A 20838-nucleotide genomic window follows, 5' to 3' on the forward strand; every position below is an offset into this window, starting at 1 on the left:
CATGTTCTTCTTTGAGAAAGTCCAAATAATCGCACTTTATTTTAAACTTGTAACCCTAAGCTGTAAGATAACGTGCTCCTTTTAAACCTCCAACACACCCTTTAAATCATGGCTGTGTTTTTAATGCCTCCTGGCTTCCTACTGTGGCACTGAACATTATTAGAGCCTAAAATTCACTAAAAAGAAGCAAAAGATCAGAAAGTGAGTCAAACAAAAGGTCAGTAAACAAACAAAAAAAACATTTCCAGATGGGATCTTTAATAAAAGCAAAGCAGGACAAATGAAATGGGTCAAACTGTTGAAACAAGACCACACAAATGCTGTGAAAAATGTATAGACCATTATAAAACATTCAAATATCACAACATTTAAGTTTCACAGCTGTGAGAACAAGAAACATCTAAGATCTGTTTCTGTAGCTACCACTCAAAACAGTTCAGCTATTTAAAAAGACCACAAACAACAAACGAGGCCATGAAGTTCTGACAGCTCTGACGGTTCAAATCTTCCTGCTGGGCTCAAAGGATTTTAGTTTCCTGAGGAAAACCAACCTGAATCTTACTCTTTAAGATGTATTTAGAGCATCAACATGGTCTGAAACTTCAGGGAGATTATCTGTTGTTTCTGGGAAGGATAGAACATGACATACAAGCTCATAGATCTTTATGATGTCACACAGGGTGAAAATGTTCCCACCTCACTCACTACTGGACATTCACAGGAGAGTAGTGGACACCTGAAGAAAAAAAAAACAGGTGAATTTATTACAATCCATTTCATAAGGTTGTTTCACGACTGTATTCAGTGTGATTCCCATTCTGGAGCCAGACATTTATAAACCCAAAGAAAGGTGAACTGCGACCCAATACGTGTGGTTTACTGAATGGGCCCAGTCCTAGGGACCTGAGGGGTCAGGGGGCCCCTGGACATCACCTGCAAAATATCCCAGAAGGTGACACAAGACAACCAAAATGAGACACAGAACTGCCACAAAGAGACACAAAACATCAAAAGAGAAACGCAAAACGACTACAAAAACACCACACAGTAGCACAAAATGACTCAAAAATACACACAGTAACCACATCGAGGCAGAAAATGACTATAGAAAGATGCTAAACATCCATAAAGACAAACAACATGCCCATAAAGATAAACACACTGTGTGAGCTGAACAGGTGCAGCTGTAAAGAAGAAAGACAACATGGCATCAGAAGTGAGGAGGCGGCTGCTTTGATTAAACTTTTTAATTTGTTTTGCAATGCAAAGCTGTCATGTGGAGGACAGAACCTGAGGCAGTGTAGAAGATGACCTTTATCTTATTTTAACTCCAGTTTAAAAGGAGAGGGCTTCAGTGCCTTGAAATGTTTCTGTGGAGTAGAACTCACAGGAGGTGGAGCTGGACATGGTGACAGTTGAATAAACCGGCTGGACCTCAGCGTAACCATCAGCCAGAGACTCGAAGCCATGTTGTCTGTGATCCTCCACTTCGCCATACACAGCAACATGGACACAGACAGGAGCAAATATTTACAGCTGGGTCTGATTTTTGTTGTTTTCATATGATCTGTTTCTCAGTGTTGATGGTTGGATGATTGAGGCCACAGGTCTTAATGTCAGAAGCATGTTTGTGTCCCAACCCCAACTTTAACCCTTTGCCCCGAAGCAGGGTTCACTTCCTGCTTATTTCTCCTTTTAGTCATTGTCATTTTGTAATAAACACTGGCTGATTCATTATTTAGGTCTGAGCTTCCATATTTCACAACATAACACTGATACATTTAACTGTAGTAGTTTATTCAATAAAAAAGTGAGATGTAGGTGCTGTGACCTCCAGACTGCTGTTGTCACATTAATGCAGGTGTCTGTACTGTTATATGCACATCTATACTGTGAACACACATTCTATAATTCATTTTTTTATTTTTAAACAGATCCTTTCGCTTTGACACAAATATTTTTATGTTTGTACTGTAGGTTTTTTATTTTATCTTTTGTGATACTTGTATTTAATCTTACTTTGTATATTTTTGATTGTCATGCACCACAACATCAGGTTAAATTCCTCCTTAGTGAGATTCTGCTGGGCAAAAACCTGTTTCTGACAGTTCTTCTCTTACTGATATTGTGAAAAACTTTAACACAATGAGATAAACCAGGTTGAGCCACTTACCTACTTGAGCGTTAGGGTAAACTGGAGAAGTGTCAGCTCGAGCTGAAGAGAAATGAGACATTAAAACAAACCAGATGAATCAGGTTATTTCAGATTAACATGGCAGCTTTGCTGAGGAGGTGAACTCTAGCTGGAATCATAGATGACACCAAATCCAAATATCAGATAAAATCAGTTCATGAGCCATGAGAAATAAATACCCTGCAGGTGTCCTGATAATTATGTTACAGTATTACTGTGGGTAAAGCAGGTATAAAGTCAGTCTGACTTCACTGTTCAGTTACACACCTCTGTTACGACCACAGGTACACACATTGTGTCTAGTTTTGCATTTTATGACAAAAGCAGCAGGAGGTGGAGATAAAGTGTGTGATGCAGCTTTAGCACCTTCCTGCAGATCAGGTTCGCAGGGGACATCCAAAGATGCCTGGAGACTGGAGTGGGAATGAGAGTTCACAGAGCAGGCAGAGACAGAGATGGACACATGGTAACACTGCTGTTCATACCCCTATCTGTAAATTTCAGTCTTGTGAGAGAAGCTCACCTCTGTTTCTCAGGCAGTACACAAGGACGCCTACCAAGAGCAGCAGCAGCAGTGCAATGAGGCCGCACACAGTAAGAGTTATCATCAGGGTATTACTGGGTGGATACCCCCTCTCCACTTCACCCAGCCTGCTCTCCGCCCTGCAGGTCAAGACCTCCCCCTCCTGGTACGGCACAGAACTGACCACTCGATACGGACCAGACTTAGAGGTCTGGACCTGAACCTCTTTCATGCGTCTGGAGGCTGACAGCCAGACGATCTTCGGTGGTGGGTGTCCTTCCACCTCGCACCGCAGCCTCTGGGGGGCGCTGTCTGACCCGGAGGGTGACTTCATCACTGAGAGACTCAGGATCTCAGGTCTAGCTGCAAGGATAAAAGTAAAATATGTGACTTGACTTCTAACCATAGCCAGTTTTCCTTCACAGTTTATAGCAGTTTATATGTACATGACTAAGTGAAGCTGCTTGGATTCATTGAATATAATGCTGGCTCTTGTTCACCTCTTATTTAATACATGCATTTCTTATTTTGGCCAAGTTTTATTTGCATAAGGGATACAAGCAGAAACCCAAACTGATCTATTTTTCTATTTGGGTAATTATACACACAAGATGTTTTGTACTACTTGTTGCATACTTATTATATTTGCCTTGACCAGTCAGTGAGGTTCTGCACTGCAGACCTTGCCCCAGCAGTTCTAGACCTTCTGAAAGTACTACCCTCCCCTTGACCGGGGACTTTTACAGGGGTGTAGAGATACACCCAGGAACTAAGTTCCTCTGGTGGAAACAGGGAGTGAAGGAAGTAACACAAAGGTTTTGTGTTACCCTGAGAAAGTTCCTCTGGTGGAAATAGGTCATGAAAATGATTTGTTGGATTGGTAATGATTTTTGTGACCGATGGTCTTATTGTTCCACCTTTTCAGCTCGTTCACATTCAGTTTTGCAGGTACAGCACAGTATTATTGTAAAGTCCATCTGAAGCTAAACTGCACGTTTTTTCTGCCCTACCTTAACATTAATCTGAGTATCATCTGGTGAAGCGAACATTTGTTTTCATACATCCAATTACTATTAACACAACTTCTGACATTATTTTTGAGTCCAGACAGAGATCATGATTTCAGTTGGATTTTAAATCATGCTAGACAGGAAAACATTGCATGGAGCCACAGGTCATCCAGAAGAGAACTTTACCTTCTACATAAAGATGCACCTCTTTTTGTATATGACTTTGCTGACCATCCAGCTCCACTCGACAGAAGAACGTGCCCTCATCAGTCAGCTCCACCTTCCTGATGAGAAGTGACAGCTCCCCCCGTCGAGGATCTCCACTCAAGGAATATCTTAATGTGGAAGCTGAACATTCTCTGAGTTCCTCCATCGAGGTGTTTTTAACAGAGCAGCTATAGAATAGCCCAATTCTCGATTCTCGAGCAATCCATTTAACAGTGATCAGCCCAGAGTAGTCCTGCTGTCTGGGATGTGTGAAGGAGCACCAGAGGACGGCATCTTCTCCCCTGGAGACAGTGACCTTTGGAGGGACTGTCATGCTCCAAGGATGTGACACTGAAGAGGAGGATCACACCAGGGTCAGTCCATAACAGCCGTGTTCAGAGGTAATAGCACAGGGTGTTGAACAGAAGCTTCTCAGCCTATTTGTTCACATTCTTGTTCCAGACTGAAACAACTGATCATTTATCTGATGGACTGTGGTCAAATGTGGTTCAAACATTCATGTTCCCCACAGGATGAACTGTGATGACTTCGGTGATCTTCTGACTTTTCATCTAGCACCACCACCAAGTCAGCAACTTGAGCAGTACTTTGGTTTATGAAGAAAAATCAGCAAAACCAGATTGTCTCTGGTCTGTAGTTTTATGATCAAACACTGAAAACTACCCAGAATTTACAGTTTCATATGTTTGGTACCATCTGATCTGAACAAAGTGAAGGGGGTCTTACCTGTTACCACAGACAGAATAAGAAGGAAACTGTTCGTCTGCTGCCACATGCTGCAAGTGACCGCTCAGAAAAGGAAACAAACAGATAGAAACCAGACCTTCAGACCTTTGCCCTTAAAATATCAAATTGAGGAAGTCTTGTGAAATGAGTACCACTTGATATTTCCTGTCTGTTGAAAAGAATTAAAAGAGGAGGGGTTAAAAACGGCTACAGCACAGACCCAGCATTACAGTTACAGCTTTCATTCTGTAACTCATTATTTATGTAATTTATTTCTAGTGTATCTGATATTTAGTCTCTGACTGTGTCTGTCTACTGTCTGTTTGCTGCTGAGCAGGTAACGTCCAGCGGCTGCTCATCAATTTCTGGCTGGGGGGCGGGGGCCACAAAAGAACCAAGCTGAAGCTCAGCTGTGTGAAGCCATAGACAGCTGCACATTCAGCGGATCGGTCTTCGCAGGTCCATCACTACCACACACTACCACATTAAACAAGCTGGTTTTTCATACATTTGCATTATAAAAATATTTCTTCTGGCTGCTTTAAACCCAGCTGATGAATCAGCTTCACGCACAAACACTCACAAACAAGAGTGAACCTGTGGTTTCACAGCCAGACGTTCAAACTGAGCCCAGCTGTCTTCAGCACTCCTTCACTGGGAACACCCCTCATCTTGTTTTATTGGTGGTTTACTGAGCTTTTTTTATTTTGTTGTGACTCAACTGAACTCTACAAGCAACAGACACAAAGAACACAGTACTGTGTCTGGAGCTACTGAGTCACCTGAATGACACACACATCCAGCTATGCTGTGTCTCTTCAGCAGTCTCCTAATGGACGTCTGGTTGGTCTGCACCCTGAGTCTCCTGCTTTCTGGTATAGGAGGTGAGTGGATTCACACACATGAACAAAAACTAACATGGCATTAGCTTGTATTTTCAAGCATGTGAGGTGAATGCTGTTGTTTCAGTTTGAGTCATAGATTTCGTTTCATGTAAAGAAGTAAAACCAGATTAGCATGCAGACACTGAGCTAACACTAAAACTGTCGAGTTGTTGCTGTTGTACAGTTTTTTGCCTGTACTGTCCATCAGCAGCTTTGAGCATATTTGATTCACCTACTGGTCAGACTGGGCCAGGTCCAGAGTTGACCTGACTGTTAATTGCAGGTTAAGGTAATTGCAGGTTTGTGGTGGGTTTGCAAAAATCTGGAAATGTGAGGGTACAGAATATTTCACACTCTGCTGTTCAACACCTGCATTTAGCTCAAAACATAGCTGTGTCTGCAGGGCTCGACACTTGTCAAACTACATTATACCTGTTCGGTGAAAAACAAAACATCAGTCACTGGGCAAGTTTTCTAAAATATATATGAGGTAACCAGTGAGCTGTGGTACTAGCATGTCTTTTCCTATGCCCTCCTCCCTCTAGCTCTCAGCTCCGGAGATGAAGGCTGGTCCATGATTGTGCACCCGGAGGTACGAGCCATCGAGGGTTACCCGGTGGTGCTGCCCTGCACCTTCACCCACCCGCAGCACTCCCAGCATTCATCTCTGCAGGTGCTGTGGCGTCTGGGCCACGGCCAGGGTGCCACCATCCTGTATCGCTGCACCAGCCGGGCTGGGGCTCCCACTTGTGAGCCAGGGCCCCAGCAGGACCAGCGCTACCGACTGGAGGGGAACCCGAGGGAGCACGACCTGTCACTGCGTATCAACAGCGCCACCCTGCAGGACAGTGGCCGCTACTACTGCAGAGTGGAGGTTCAGGGACGAGAACACATCAGCTTTGAGGACAAGATGGGAACCAGACTGAGGGTAGAGGGTGGGTTCATCCAAAAATCACTAAAGCCACAACAAATCACTGCAAGTGTAAATAACATAGGAAGAACAGATGTCAGTCTGCAGAGAGCCAGATGTGGACAAGGTGGAAAGGCATCTGTCTTCCCAAACCACATGATCAGATGCATATTAGCCTGGTCACAGCACAATGACTCACACAGTCTGTCTGGTTCACACACTGTTTTAAGGCCCTGGATCCATCTCACACCTTCCGACTGGGGAGACAGTTCATGTGACACTGTGTGTGAATATTAGTCAAATGTTCAAAGGGAAATAAAAAGCAACAGCAGCCCAGTTTTCAAAGTGAGACAAATTGAATTTGCTGTAATATTCAAAATGCTGTTGTGGTCAGCCTTATATTGTGATGCCAGTGACCTTAAAATGTTATAAAGAGAATTTACATTTATTCAAAACAAAATGCCAGAAAAGTCACAGGTTCCAGCTTCTAACATATGATTAGTTTTCTTTGGCACTAAACTCAGTATCAATGTGGTGTTGATTGTTGCTCAGACAAAACATTTCAGTGGGTTTACTGGGGGTTGATGATGACGACATTTAAGCACTACACCACAAGCTGGACCCAACATGGCTGCTAATCTAACACAACTGTGCAACTTTCTAACACTTTAACATTAGTCAGATTATGCAGATTCTAACGCTGTAGAGTAAACCTGGTGCCCTGGGGCTCCTGGGCGTCAGGGGCAATGGTCCAGCCTTGTGGGTGACTGTGGCACTTCACCTTCCTCTTTTCTTGTCTCTCCTCCTGTGTGTGCTGCAGCTCCTCCAAAGGTCCTGGCTCTGTCAGTGGAGGGCACTGAGCAGTCCGGGTACCGAGCTCTGTGTCGGGTTAAGGGCTCCCCACTGCCGGATGTCCAGTGGCTTGGCCCGGACGACCTGCTGGAGGGTTCACCAGTCGGCCCGCTGTCCCAAGGCTCCCCCACTCACTACCACACTGTCAGCCAGCTGAGAGACGTGGAGCCAGGCCAGCAGTACACCTGCAGCGCCTCCAACCCGCTGGGAAAGGAGCAGGCCACCCTGTATGTCCTGCCCCCCCGACCCCCGCTCTCTGTGGCCGGGGCGTCACCTCCACTCCTGCTCCTCCTGTCGCTGTCTGTGGGGGCAAAAGTGCTGCTGCTGGTGGGGATGGGGTTGTGGGTGGTGCAGGGAGTAGCTGTGCAGGGAGTCAGCTGCTGGTGGAAGTGAGCTGCTCCAGCATGAGCTAATGTCAACCTTTACTTATAATTGGCCTATAATGAGCTATTCACTGGTTTCTGACAGATTCTGCAGCTGTTCATTAATGTGTCAGCCACCAACTCTAACTCCTCCTGTTGACAGCCAGCCAGTCTGCTGTGGAAACAGATCGTCAGTGACTAAACAGTAAAACACAACTGGAATCATATAAAATATTTTCTGACTAGCACTGTGCATGACTAAGCCCTCTAAATTGTCCCACATTTTCTTACAGCTACATTATAGTGCGTTATAAACCATTTATTCAAAATGCATTAACTGTTTGTATGCTGGTAATAAATGCTAAGTTAAAGTTTTCCAAACTTTACTTTTTGCCACATTCTCTCTTAGCAGTGAATTGGGAATTTGTACCAAATAACAGTTGTTTCCAGGAAGCATCTTTAATTTAAAGGTACAGTATGTCACTTTTTAAAATATTTAGTTTTAGGAATTTGCTTCAGAACATGTCGTAATGTGGAGCGGAGCTGTGACTCAAACTCATTGAACTGGCAGCAGAGACATGAGTTTCTGAAAAGTTATCAGCAGGACTGACCTCTCTGACCAATCAGAGATGTTCTATTACATATACTGTGGCTTTAATGAAAAATTAATCAATCAATCAATCAATCAATTACTTACCCATAAAATAAGGTGTCACTGAAACGATTACTCCTGCAGTATTGAGACATTAGGCATGATTACATTAGCTCATTTGGGCTCATCACTGCTCAACTTATCTGCACACTGGTGACCAAGTATAGCTGTGGGGAGGTTCCTGCCACTTTGTCCATTTTTTAAAATCTTGAAACAAGTTAACTTTTACATCATACACTAAGTTTATCACCTTGTTTGCCCCGTTGAACCATCCTTCTATTTCCTGCTGTTAAACACTGCAATAGTAGGTGACAGTGGAACTGGCAGCTAAAGTCATCTGTTTGTTTCACAGCCACTGACTCCATCTCACACTTTTCGACCAACACAGGGTGGGCCTCAGACAAGATCATGTGACTGCTGTGTATACATTTTAGTTGTGTTTAGATGTTTGTCAAAGGGAAATTAAAAAAAAACACAAAAGCAGTTCAGTTTCACACACTGTAACAGATTTAATGGTTCAGTCAGTAACTGAGTCTGATCACACACAGACTGAAAGCTGCAGTCTTTTTAAACTGAAGCTGTACATTTCTGTAAATTACAGATATTATATGGAACTGACAGCAGGCTTCTGATAAAAGTGAAACTCTAGAAAAATAATGTCTGAAGTCTCCAGAACACCCCACACAAGAACAAATTTGCTGCATTCATAAAGTCTAACATCTTTCACATACAGGTGATAAATTCTAGTACATTCACTGAGACACCAAATGAAGGATATTTCAAACTGTAGTAGAAGAAAACAGATCTTAAGTCCTAAAAACAAAAAGCGAAAAATGTGAACTACAGAGCAGATGTGTTTGGTGCAGTAGATTAAAAACATAACATTTAATTTTAGCTGGACTTGAAAAGCAGAGTTTGTAAACTCAGCAGAGGTGTTAAAAAGCTATGTCGTGGTAAATGTACCTGAGGTCAGGTAAAGCGTACTGGCTACAGTTTCTCTGTATGTGAGTTTTTTCTTCTGGGTAACAACTTCTGGTCACTTTAGTGTCACATGGCAAGTTTCTGGTTAAACTTGGTGTTACATCTTTCAGCAGTGGGTTCACAGACGAACGTCACCAAACTCCACCATTATCCAGCCGTACAGAGGCCACAGCCACGTCATCAATCATTTGGCTAAAAGTCTTTATTATATAAACGCCACTTTAAACTGTAGTATTACTGGGATCATGTTTAACCAGTTCCATCCATCATCTATACTGCTTATCCTGAACAGGGTCGCAGGGGGAGCTGGAGCCCATCCTAGCTGACACTGGGCGAGAGGCAGGGTCCCCCCCTAACAGGTCGCCAGTCTATCACAGGGCTGACATGTAGACAAACAACCACAGACACTCACATTCACTCCTAGGGGCAATTTAGAGTCACCAGTCAACCTAAGCTGCATGTCTTTGGACTATGGGAGGAAGCCAGAGTACCTGGAGAGAACTGTTTACCCAATGATTTTTATAATATCAATATACTGGGGTATAATGAGACTAATTATTAGACAACTACTTAGTTAATGTTAGAGGAAGAAATGCTTGAGCACACCAGGAATATCTGACATCTAGTAATAGGCCTGAGGTCACACAGGTATTCTGAGGAGTCGTGTTAACCCTTGCCGCACTGCTGCACCTTCCCACTATATATTGAAGAGGACAGGCTCGGTGTAGCAGACAGGGAGGGCGGCCTTACAGCAGTCCTCATCACGCCCGAGGAGTTGTGTTAACCCTTGCCGCCCTGCTGCACCTTCCCACTATATACTGAAGAGGACAGGGTTGGTGTAGCAGACAGGGAGAGCGGCCTTACAGCAGTCCTCATCACGCCACCCAAACTTCTGCCCACTTTGCAGACTCATGATGGCACACTGGCCGTCGTCTATTGTGCCTGGCTCCCCAGGCCCCCAGTTGGTGTCAGTGACTGAATCATTATTCAGCCAGTACCACTGTCCAGTCAGGGAGCTCCGACGCATGCCGATCCACATCTCAGATGTCTGGTTGCCTTGGTGTCAGTGACTGGTTCATGATTCAGCCAGTACCACTGTCCAGTCAGGGAGCTCCGACGCATGCCGATCCACATCTCAGATGTCTGGTTGCTGTTGGCCTGGAGGGTTTTACTGTAAATTTGGCTTTGGAATTGGCTGGTGGACATGCTGATCAGCTTCATGCTTATGTTCAGGCAGTACTGCAGAGATTCACGCCAGCCGTTTGCGTTTGTCCCGATTTGTATGACCTCTGGAGTCAAGACACAGCCCCTAAAATCTGTTGGCCAGTGCAGAAGAAACAAAAGTTAGAAGGCGTTTTCTGACAGGAAACGGTTCTGGTAACTGGTGGATTGGTTCTGTGCTGGTTTTCTGTCATGCAGTGTCTCTTTGTGGTAGCTTTGCATCTCTTTATGGTGTTTTGTGTTTTGTTGTGGTCATTTTATGACCTGGTGTGGTTGTCTTGAATCTTTTTGAGGTGCTTTTGTGTCTCTGTCCTAATTTTAGTCTCTTACTGGTAGGTTTTGTGTCTTAGGTGCTTGTTTTGATTCTCTTTGGGGAGGTTTTGCACCTGTGGTAGTTTTATGTGTCTGTGATGGTTTTATGTTTTTTGTGGTAGTATTGCATCTTTCATACATTCTACAACACATGAATCCAGGTTACATTAATTGATTGATTATGAGGGTTACAGATAAAATAAATGTTAATAAATTCCTGTACTTAATCAGACATGATTCAGAGAGTGTGGATGTCCACCCAGGCGGCTCACTGTCCCCATAGTGCCGGATTCCCATGACAGTGTGACCCCTATAACATGATTCATAGCAACTGACTGCTGGCATTTGAAATCACACTGATATCACTGGTTTGAAAGTTAGTCAAGAAAAATCATATTTCACTAATGGTGGTTTTCTTCAGGATGTGGTTCAGTAACTTTTGAAGATGGTTTAACTCTGTTGACTAGGGTTGGAAATTGGGTTTGTCCAGGCACTGTGTAAGGAGTTAGAAGCAAACCTATTGAAAGTGGCCCTATCTCAAATTCCTGGGTCTGGAAGATCAGCACCAAAATCTAATGGTCTGTTCCATGGGCCGTATCCTACATCTCTGAATCAGTTCATTTAAATCTATTAATTTCTGGTTGAGTTATGCTGTGAACAAACCAACAAACAAACAGTACAGCTACATACCTGGGGTTTTACTGATGATGTGAGCTGGGTTCCCAAACACAGAGTCTTTCATGGTTCCTCCAACATAGACAGCCATTGTGGTGGACGTGTGCCAGATGATGGTTGTGTTTTGCACCAGGTTAACTTGTGTGTAGACATACTGTGTACCTGTAAGGCTGTACCACTCTGGATTTTCCAGAGGAAGCTTTCCAAAGCGAACCCCGTTAGTGAAATTCTTGTCAACCATGATCACAGCAGTATTGTTTGCATTGGGGATGGGGCTGAGGACAAAGCAGGAGGCGAAGTCCTCCTTTGGGATCAGACTGAGGAGCAAACCTGGCCGGTACAGGACAACTGTGCCGGCTGCCGTCATCAGTGGTGAACTGAGGCTGAAGGCCTGTGTTTGGTTGGAAACTCCATCTGACTGAAGTAGAAATGTGGCAGATCCGTTAGCCAAGACAGGAGGGATGTAAAATGTCCTATTCTTTGCTGTGGCTGGCGGCAGCGTGGTGTACAGCAGCCCGCAGGTACAGTTTTGTCGGATGGCACAAGTGTGACCGAAGAGGACCGCCACTGGCTGCGTGGCTGTCACAGTTTGCAGTGCATCCTCTTGTTGTAGCCAGATCTGTCCGACCTTGAAAGGCTCAAGCACAATGTGTCGGGGGTTTGTACCGTTGATGGTCACCGTGTTCATCTGATTTGTATTGATGATAATGAGTCTGAACGGGGCTCGTTCTGTGACAGAGGTCGTGACCCCGCTGTCAGTGGTTCCAGGGATTTGGGGCACAGGTGGAATGAAGTACCTTGTGCCCAGTTTGTCGGTAGGAACCACTAGAGCAGTCTGCATGCTGCTCTTTCTAAGACTGATGGCGTGGACAGTGATATTGTTATTGCTGGTAATCTGTAGAGTTTTGTTGGTGAAGTTACCTTTAACGAGCTCTAGTTCTGCAACAAGATCGAACACCATAGAGTCTCCGGCTTTCATTAGCACTTTCGTGGAGTTGTAGGTATACTGTGTGATGGAGACGTTGGTACTATTGTACAAAGCAGTGATTTGGATCTTGTTTTGGGGAGGAGACGGATAATAATAGGCGATGTTCTCCGGAAAAGCAACAACAAAACTTGTGCCAGTATTGTCTTCAGGAAAAACAGCTGCAGTTTCTGAAAAAGGAAAATTCCAAACACTTGTCACATTTTTCATTTCCATAACCTACTGGTTCTTAAATGTAGATGCAGTGGACAAAAACAAGAAAAGATAGTAAAAGCTGGGCAATTTAGAGGAAAAGAGAAATGAAATATTAGGTTCCCACAGGGTACAGTACTGCTGCAAATGTTTCATTAAGATGCTCACAGTAGTTTTCGGTGCAGTGTGTTTGCAATTTAGTCAGTAAAACCACAGCATTACAGTTACATTTTGATTTGGTTTATAATATTGGACAGACCTTCTTGCTAACAAGAAGGACTGATCATCTCTTGACATTCATCTGCAAAGCTCCACTGTGACAGCTCACAAACTCTTTCACATTACATTTTGCTGAAATCTTGTAGCTACGGTACACGGCTGTGGGCAGGATTGCTTTTATCGACTCCTAAAGGAAATGACCTACAAGTTCCCGTTAAGTTGGATTCCTTAATTTCTACTGGAAATGTTAAACTTTTTTGATGTGATGTTGATTGATTTTATTAGTGTTGTCTTGTCAGAATTTATGACTCTGGCTGTTTTGTGTTCTCAGGTCTCTCATGAAGAAGTGATCACAAACTACTTTGTCCACAATAGAAATCGGGGGGTACCGCACAATAGTAAACTCAAGATAACAAGACAAAGCGAGGCTTTACCTAGCCTGTTAAATGCAGATTCATGGCTTTCTTCAACAGACCACGAGGTTGAGCACAAATTCACTGATGCTGACATACAAGCTGCGTTCCAATTGGAACTAGGATAATAATAATAATGATAATAATAATACTGAGCTGCATCTCAGTGTTGAAGGACCCAGCCCCCACAGCCAGGTGCTATTTCCCTCTTGTTTCTGATTAATTGGACCTTCTGTTGCCATGCTCTTAACGAGTTTCTCCAGGTTTGCTGAAGGTTTGTTTAAGCAAGTTTTGGTGATTGGTGAGTTTTGGGCCATGAGCTGTGTTGTACCTGAGCTCAGTGCTGCAAGCAGCAGCAGCAGCAGCAGGGGCAGTGGTGGCTCTGGACACATGGCGGCACTTGGATCACCACTGAATCTTTTAAAACCTGGATCCACGACCTGGAATAAATTGAATCTGGTTAAAACAAATCCCTTTTCACTCTGCTGTAGTACCCTTAAGTACTGTGCCTAAGTGTAATTTTTAAATACCTGTACTTTACTTTGTACTCCACTACAGTTACATTACTAGTTACTCTGAAAGTTGAGGTTATAATTATCATTTCACATTAATTACAGATGAAACTACAAACAATATAAAAAGTAATTAAAATTAATTTTGACCAGCTACGGTTTTACTGCTCACACAGTAAAAATAGCCCAGTAATACTTCACACTGACTTTTGATATTTCAACTGCATTTTGTTGCCAGTGCTTTTGCACTTCTACTGCAGTAAGATTTTAAATGCAAGACTTTTACTTGTAGTAATTGTAGCCTGAGGTACTGCTACTGTGCACTACTTATGTAAAAGACCAGAATACTTCTTCCACCACTGCTCTGCACCTTAATGTGAATGCTACTCCCTTTTCACCGGCACACTCTGAATTATTTCTCCCTTTAAAGGGAGACTTAGTGCACTGGGTCCGTAGTATGGCTGGCCGTGATGTGACACGTTATGCTGTAAATAAAGCATTCAGTATAGTAATAACAACAGAAAAAAATAATGGTTCTACTAAAACTGGATCAGCTTTTGTCATATTTGGTGTTGGAGTTGGTCCAGTTGTTGCAGTGAGTTGTGTGATACTAAAAAATGCAGTAACGGCAACAAAATTATAGTATCATGATCCTGAAACATTGTTAGAGGTGCAGATGTTCACAGTACGAGAAGTAACATAGTGTATTTATTATTAAAATGAACTGATGCTCAGTTAAACAGCTAAAAGCATGTGATCGTTACTAAATAAGATGCCGTAATCTTCAGCAGCTGAGTGTGGGAGCCTGACGTAAGCCAACAACAATAACAACCTAATTCATCATCTGCAGTACTTGAGAGTGAAAGTTCGTTTTCAGCTCCAGAAAAAAACTAAACTCAAGGTCCACTTACTGGCTTTTTTCAGAGTTCTCGACTGCACTCTCAGCCTCCAGGAGCAGGAGCTGAGTCAGGTTTTATCCTGATGACTACACTGAAAGAAACTGGATGTGGACCTGGATTTCTTACTGCTTCCCTTAGCTCTAGTTGTAAACTACTTACTGAGAGTCAAACTTTTGAAAAGCTTTGAAAAGCTCGGACAGAAATAGCTTTCCTCTGATAGTATGAAAACTATCAGAGGAAACAGCGGAAGCAGTCAAGGTGATCTGTTGGTTGTTAAATATCTCTGGGAATTTACAAACTGGAACAAGCTGCTGCAGAGAACGAATCACCCAGTAAACCAGCCCTTTCTGTCCTGGTGGTCCCTGCAGTTTCCCACCTCGACCCACACAGTGAAGTGAAATCTGTGCCTCACCTGCTCGTCTTCGCTCTCAGTAGCCAAGTGTTTCCCTCAGACTTGTTCTTCGTCTCTCCTTCACATATGGACGCTCACATTTGTCAGTCAAACACAGACATTTGGAAAAAGTTTGCATGAGATTGACATCAGGGCTCACTGGGCGTAGGGTTGGTGCAGTCTGGTTTTAAACGTACACTGATTTTTGTGTTTCTGGGGGTCTCTGCAATTTCACTGAGGCAGGACCAGTACTAGTACTAGTAGTTTAAGTACTAGTAGTTGTTAAAATACTGCAGAGGGTGAACCGATGTGCTGCAGGTTGGCTGTTGTGTTGTTTCTTCATCTGGCCTGGGGGTCAGTTTGACAGTCAAATCAGTTTCAGCATCACAAACCCTGAGCTCACCTTGTTGGATGATGACTTGCTTGTCGTGCTTTTACATTTAACACACAGCCTGTTTAAAAGAATGGCCTAAATCCTTTTTGCCTAAATGTGTGTTTTAGTATATTTATGAATGGCCCCTTGTTCTTTCCATTGTCCTTGTACTGCAATACTCATACACAGCAGCTGTGCTGTAAAGCTTTGTTTTAATTCATCAGTTTTAAGATTTATTTTAATTGAAAATTTCACAACAACAGTAAATAAAAACACTGCAAGAGTGTGTGAATGTTGCTATTGTTCCTTTAATCTACTTTAATTGTTTCTGGCCTTATGAGGACCTGTTGTTCCCAGGCCATCCAGAAAGAGATGCTGTTTCTTCTCTGTGACCCTCATTGATCAGTCAGCACATCACAGCCGAACAGGGCCTGGCTTCCTCCTGAAAGAGCACACACACAGCACACACAGCACACACACACACACTGTAATCCGAGACCTCCTTTTGTTACTTCTGGTCCTTGTAGTTGTGTGCCTGTCAGAGCTATCTAACCCACACGTTCCAAGAAAACAGGACATTGTAGATGCGTTTCACATTTTTGGAAAGGCTGGACATTTATGGAAAATAAGCACAATTGTGAACATATTGGGGGAATAGAGACATTTCAGAAAAGTTGTGATGCGTTTAAAAAATTTGGACTGGGAAGTGGGGACATTTCTTTTTTTAGGAAGGACTGTTTTTAAAATTGATGTTGATTTTGTGAAAGTGACATGCTATTTGTAAAGCGACATCTTTGACATTTTGAGAATGTGAGGACATTTTCACAAGTGGAGACTTTTTTTTGGAAAGTGATGCTGTAGCTTTTGATACTGTGAAGGATTTAGGACGTAAACAATGAGAATATTTTGGAAGGTTTGAAGAACATTTTTGAAATGAGAAGAGTTTATAGAGGTGGATACAGTTTTAAAAAATGTACTTTATGGTGCCAGGTTTGGAAAATTGACACTTTTGTGGACATTTTGGGAAAAGTGAGGCAAACTATGGATGGACTTTTTGTAAAACTGGGACACTTTGGAAGGCTTTCATCAGCAGATTTTTTTTTTTTTGAGAAAGTGTGTTCATTTTTTCTCTTCCTGTTTTGTGTACTGTCTAATTGGATTCCTCATTAGTATAACATTTCAAGTGATAGTGCATGTGTGTGATTATTGTCCCGAAACATGCTCACATGTACGTGTGTGTGTGTTTGTGTCTCCTCTACTCTGGCTTTACATTATGTGTAGCAAAAAGTATCAAATAATGACATCATGATGCAGATGTGGCCCCGCCCCCTGATGGCATCATCCGTGCTGAGGACAGATGGAGGTTCATTCTCTTTGTAGCAGCACCAGGTGACAGCTGCAGCATGGCCATGTTCGTCTCAGTAAGTAGTTCTGTTCTTCTGTTTTTATGCTCTCTTCTAAAAGCTTGTTTTTTATTTGGATCATGGTGGCTGAGGTCTTTGCTGCTGATAACTGCCCTTTAATCAAAGGCTGATTTGACTTGGACATGCTGTGGGGTGGAGGTGACGTGTAGTGACACCATAAATCACTGGTGGGAGAACTACTACAGGCTGTTCTTTATTTAAGCAAAACTATCAATACCAGAATGCAGAAATACTCCATTACAAGTAAAATGTAAAAGCCCTGCATTCACCACTGGGGAGCCATAGAGCCACCTAGCGGGGAGAGGTCGGCCAGGACGGCAGGAGCTTTATTTTATGGTTAAGTTCAGCCTTTCCTCTGTTTTATGATTGTTGCCATTGTGGGACTGAAGTTGTGCAGCTTGGGGTTGGTCCCAGACCTTGAATGGAGAGAAGAGACCCATTGCCTGATTTATTCCCCTCATAAACAGCTCCCAGACCCTCAGGATGGAGCTTGTCTATGAGGTTGTCAGCAGTGCACTGATGTTATGTGTGACTGAGGGAAAGGGAACCTGTTGGACAGAAAAAAGTCACTTCAAGACTTCACCCTCGTCTGTGGAAAATTAAAGTATTACAAGTAAAAGTAATTGTTCTGCAGTAAAGTGAACCTTGACTGACATTTTATTATACAGTACAGTACAGTACAGTACATAGATTTCTGATGCTGAGTCACCACAGCTTCAGCAGTGTTTTGCTGTTGGAGCTGCTCCGGGTTGAGCTGGTTTCACGCTCAGCTAAGTTCTGATACATAAAAGGAAGAAATTTCATTATTACTAAAGTCGATTCTGATAACATCAGAAAGTGTCAGTCTCACCATCAGTGTTTCTAGGTGGATGTCTAATTAAAGCAGAAGTAGGTCTGTATTGGGGACGGGGGCCCCTGGGAGCCCCTGCAGGCAGGGAGCTTGATTTAGATCCAAAAGCCTGAAACTCCTCTGAGATGAGCTGACGGGAAACTGATTGAATGTCAGTCTGTCCTCAAGTGTCTGGAGCTAACCTGTACACACTCAGCTTCAGTCTGTGTGAAGAATCAGTCTGCTGGTCTTCCAGAGTTTTCTTTAATATCCACAAAGTTCCTCAGCAGACCCCAAAACAACAGTTAGTCTGTCTCTCAACACTGTAGAGGACATATCACAGCCTTGTTAGGAGGAGACATTCACTACTGATTTAATCTGCACATGGGATTTATCCAGGGCTCATACTGTACGTATGTTAATGTGCTAACTCTAGACATGCTAACATGTATGTTATGTATTGTGTTTACATGGATGTTAAGTTTATAAGACCAAGATACACAGTCCAGCTTATTTTGATGATGTGACCTCTGGCACCACCCTCAGGACAAGCTAGCACAGCAAACATATTTTCATGTTTCCAGCTTCTTCTCCATCTTTCAGCTGCTCCCCTGTCTTCTGGGGTGTTGCCGCAGTGGATCACTATGATCCACACAAGTGATTTGTCACAAGTCTTAATGCCACAAGCCCTTCCTCTCACAGCCCTTACATTTTATCTGGGTTTGGGATTTTAATGGCATTTTAATGTCTGACTTGCCTCCTGTAATTGAGGACTAGCTTTATTTCACCACAGTGTAAATGAAACAACAGCCTTTCGCCACTATAAACCGATCTCTCTCTTCAGTTGGTGACCTGTCACCACTGTCCCATCATGTCGTCTCGCCGTGGTCTGGTCTACACAGACTCTCTGTCAGCCCTGTCCAGGAATTTAGGGACCCCGGGGTGCCCCTATCAACACACCGGCCCCTGGCTACAGAGGCTCCACAGCAAACACTACTGCAGACTCACCAGGTAACCCTCACTCATATATTGTATATACACTCACTGGCCACTTTATTAGCAACACCTATACCACTATATGCAGTTCAATTCAGCACTTTTGCCTTAACATCTGTGTCTATGAAACTCAACATGTTTCAGTTTTTGGTGAAATTGTCAATGTACAAATTCAATTATATGTTTATTATTGAGGTCATGGTTAAAGGTGGTGTTGTACTTGACTACATTATATTCAGAGGTGTTTCTATATTTTTGTCCTCCCCAGCTACATCCATGAGAGGGTCAGAATATTAGGAACACCTTGAATTTATACATTTATGCCAATTTCACCAAAAACGTAAACATTTTGAGCTTCATAAACACAGATGTTAAGGTGGAAGTGTTGCACTGAAGTCTGTACAGTTGTACAGGTGTTCCTAATAAAGTGGCCTCTGAGTGTATATGACTGGTCCAGTCTGGTATGACCTGATATTCTACCGTAGATATCCAGTATAAGTTAAAATCAGCTCGTGCGCCATTAAAATGTGACGTTCATCCAAAAAATATTTTTCCTACAAGTCTCTTCTGTTTGTTGAGTACTTCTACTGTTGATACTTTAAATACATCTTTCTCATAATACATACAAACTTTTACTTAATACATTTCTTAATGCATGACTTTTAGTTATAATGGAGAGGTTTTACATAGTAGTAGTATTCATTCATTCATTCATTCATTCATTCATTCACAGCCCCTCTCTCCCTCCCTCATAGACCTGATCTCCCAGAATCCATTGCTCTGGCTCGTTCTAAGGCATCAGGCAGCATGAAGCACCTGGTAGTGGCTCGCCTGAGGAAGCTGCTGATGCTGAGCCCTGCCCAGCAGAGAGGCCTCTGCCTGGCGGGCTGACCTGAGACCAGCTGCAGGACAGTCAAGCTGAACTGAGGGCTGCTGGACACCAGAGGGCGCCACAGACCAGAGGGTGCTCAGACTGGTCCTGAGCCCAAACAGATTTAGAGAGAAGGGAGGGTGACTTAAGGTGGTTTCTGTTTCCCTCATCTCAGCCATATCCTGCACCTTTGGGATGAACTGGGACATTTATGTGAATCATCACCTCACTGATGCTCTGGTGTCTGAATGGAAACAAATCCCTGCAGCTGGTTCAACATCTGGAGGAAAGACTCAGACCAGGAGAGCGTAGGCTGTTAGAACAGCATGTCCAGTGGTCAGTGATCACATACTTCATCGTCCAAATACTTTTGGCCACTTTGTTTATTTTAGAAGCTTGAAACTGATAGGAACGAACAAGAATTTATAAAAGTTATTTAATAAACATTTTGGATAGGTTTTGAATATTTTTATGCATTGTTTTAAGGTGGTTCTACACTATAACAAATGCAGTTCTTTGTTTTATTATTAGTTTAGAAAAAAGTGAATATGATCAATCTTAGCAAAAGTATCATGAACTGTATTAATAACAATATCAGTAAGTTGTCATCATATTTGCTTCTGGTTGTTTCTCATGCATCTTTGCTGTTTTATTGTATGCCATTGCTCTGCAATAAATGAGCATCATGGAGTACTTTATAAACTTGTTTCGAAACATGCTAACTCAGCACTTTTACATTTCAAGTACATCAGTAAACAAAATATCAAGTAAGAGCCAAATGATGGCTGTTATGTGAGAAAAACAACAGCAGATAAGTAGAATAACCAGTGTAAAGCAGCTTGTTCTGCCTGACAGAACTGTTTCACAGTTACTATGTTGCTGTACATATTATTAAAAAGGTACACAGACCAACAGTCTGAACATGTAGAACAAAACAGGAAATTTACTGGAAATTATGTCTCACATTAAACTGATGAGTTTGTTTAATAAGTGAAATAACTATATGACCCTACCTCTAACTTCTGTGCATCTTCAACAACAGTAGACCCTATTAGTGATGTCCACTGGCATGTTTCAATGCATCATGGGAGTTGTACAATATTAATCAAGTCCCTGTTGTATAATGTATTTTCATAGTATATTTAATGGCCAGTTTTGCCTGTCACTCTACTCTCAGTAACCATGACCGTGACCTGAAGCGGCT

At 42.8% G+C, this 20838-nt stretch overlaps 2 protein-coding genes across 4 annotated transcripts; one reads left to right on the top strand and one right to left on the bottom strand.

Moving 5' to 3' along the window:
• Window positions 1-261: 261 nt before the first annotated feature.
• Window positions 262-4762, bottom strand: siglec15l (sialic acid binding Ig-like lectin 15, like). Of its 3 annotated transcripts, none has more exons than XM_020617418.1 (6): window positions 4682-4762; window positions 3914-4285; window positions 2718-3080; window positions 2178-2215; window positions 1389-1487; window positions 262-736 (listed from the first exon to the last, which is right to left on the bottom strand). In XM_020617418.1, the coding sequence occupies exons 1-6, from the start codon at window positions 4728-4730 to the stop codon at window positions 716-718; spliced, it is 942 nt and encodes a 313-aa protein (XP_020473074.1). In that variant the 5' UTR covers window positions 4731-4762; the 3' UTR covers window positions 262-715. The 3 variants fall into 3 exon arrangements, with proteins under 3 accessions (XP_020473074.1, XP_020473073.1, XP_020473075.1); XM_020617417.1 differs by having other exon boundaries at window positions 2174-2215; XM_020617419.1 differs by lacking the exon at window positions 3914-4285 and having other exon boundaries at window positions 2174-2215; window positions 4682-4753.
• Window positions 4763-5127: 365 nt separating this feature from the next.
• Window positions 5128-7850, top strand: LOC109970093 (sialic acid-binding Ig-like lectin 15). The gene is made up of 4 exons (XM_020617423.1): window positions 5128-5140; window positions 5507-5565; window positions 6111-6500; window positions 7296-7850. Exons 2-4 carry the CDS (start codon window positions 5514-5516, stop codon window positions 7718-7720), a joined length of 867 nt encoding a protein of 288 aa, XP_020473079.1. The 5' UTR covers window positions 5128-5140; window positions 5507-5513; the 3' UTR covers window positions 7721-7850.
• Window positions 7851-20838: the final 12988 nt, after the last annotated feature.

This window comes from Monopterus albus, unplaced genomic scaffold (genome assembly GCF_001952655.1).
Source record: "Monopterus albus unplaced genomic scaffold, M_albus_1.0 scaffold189.1, whole genome shotgun sequence".
NCBI lineage: Eukaryota > Metazoa > Chordata > Actinopteri > Synbranchiformes > Synbranchidae > Monopterus > Monopterus albus.

Coding starts and splice junctions, on each gene's coding strand:
- siglec15l (XM_020617417.1), bottom strand. CDS start 4,730: ATGTGGCAGCAGACGAACAGTTTCCTTCTTATTCTGTCTGTGGTAACA. Junction 3,081..3,913: donor GGTGCATCTTTATGTAGAAG/GTAAAGTTCTCT, acceptor TTATCCTTGCAG/CTAGACCTGAGATCCTGAGT. Junction 1,488..2,173: donor TTACCCTAACGCTCAAGTAG/GTAAGTGGCTCA, acceptor TGTATGGCGAAG/TGGAGGATCACAGACAACAT.
- LOC109970093 (XM_020617423.1), top strand. CDS start 5,514: ATGGACGTCTGGTTGGTCTGCACCCTGAGTCTCCTGCTTTCTGGTATA. Junction 5,566..6,110: donor CCTGCTTTCTGGTATAGGAG/GTGAGTGGATTC, acceptor TCCTCCCTCTAG/CTCTCAGCTCCGGAGATGAA. Junction 6,501..7,295: donor AACCAGACTGAGGGTAGAGG/GTGGGTTCATCC, acceptor TGTGTGCTGCAG/CTCCTCCAAAGGTCCTGGCT.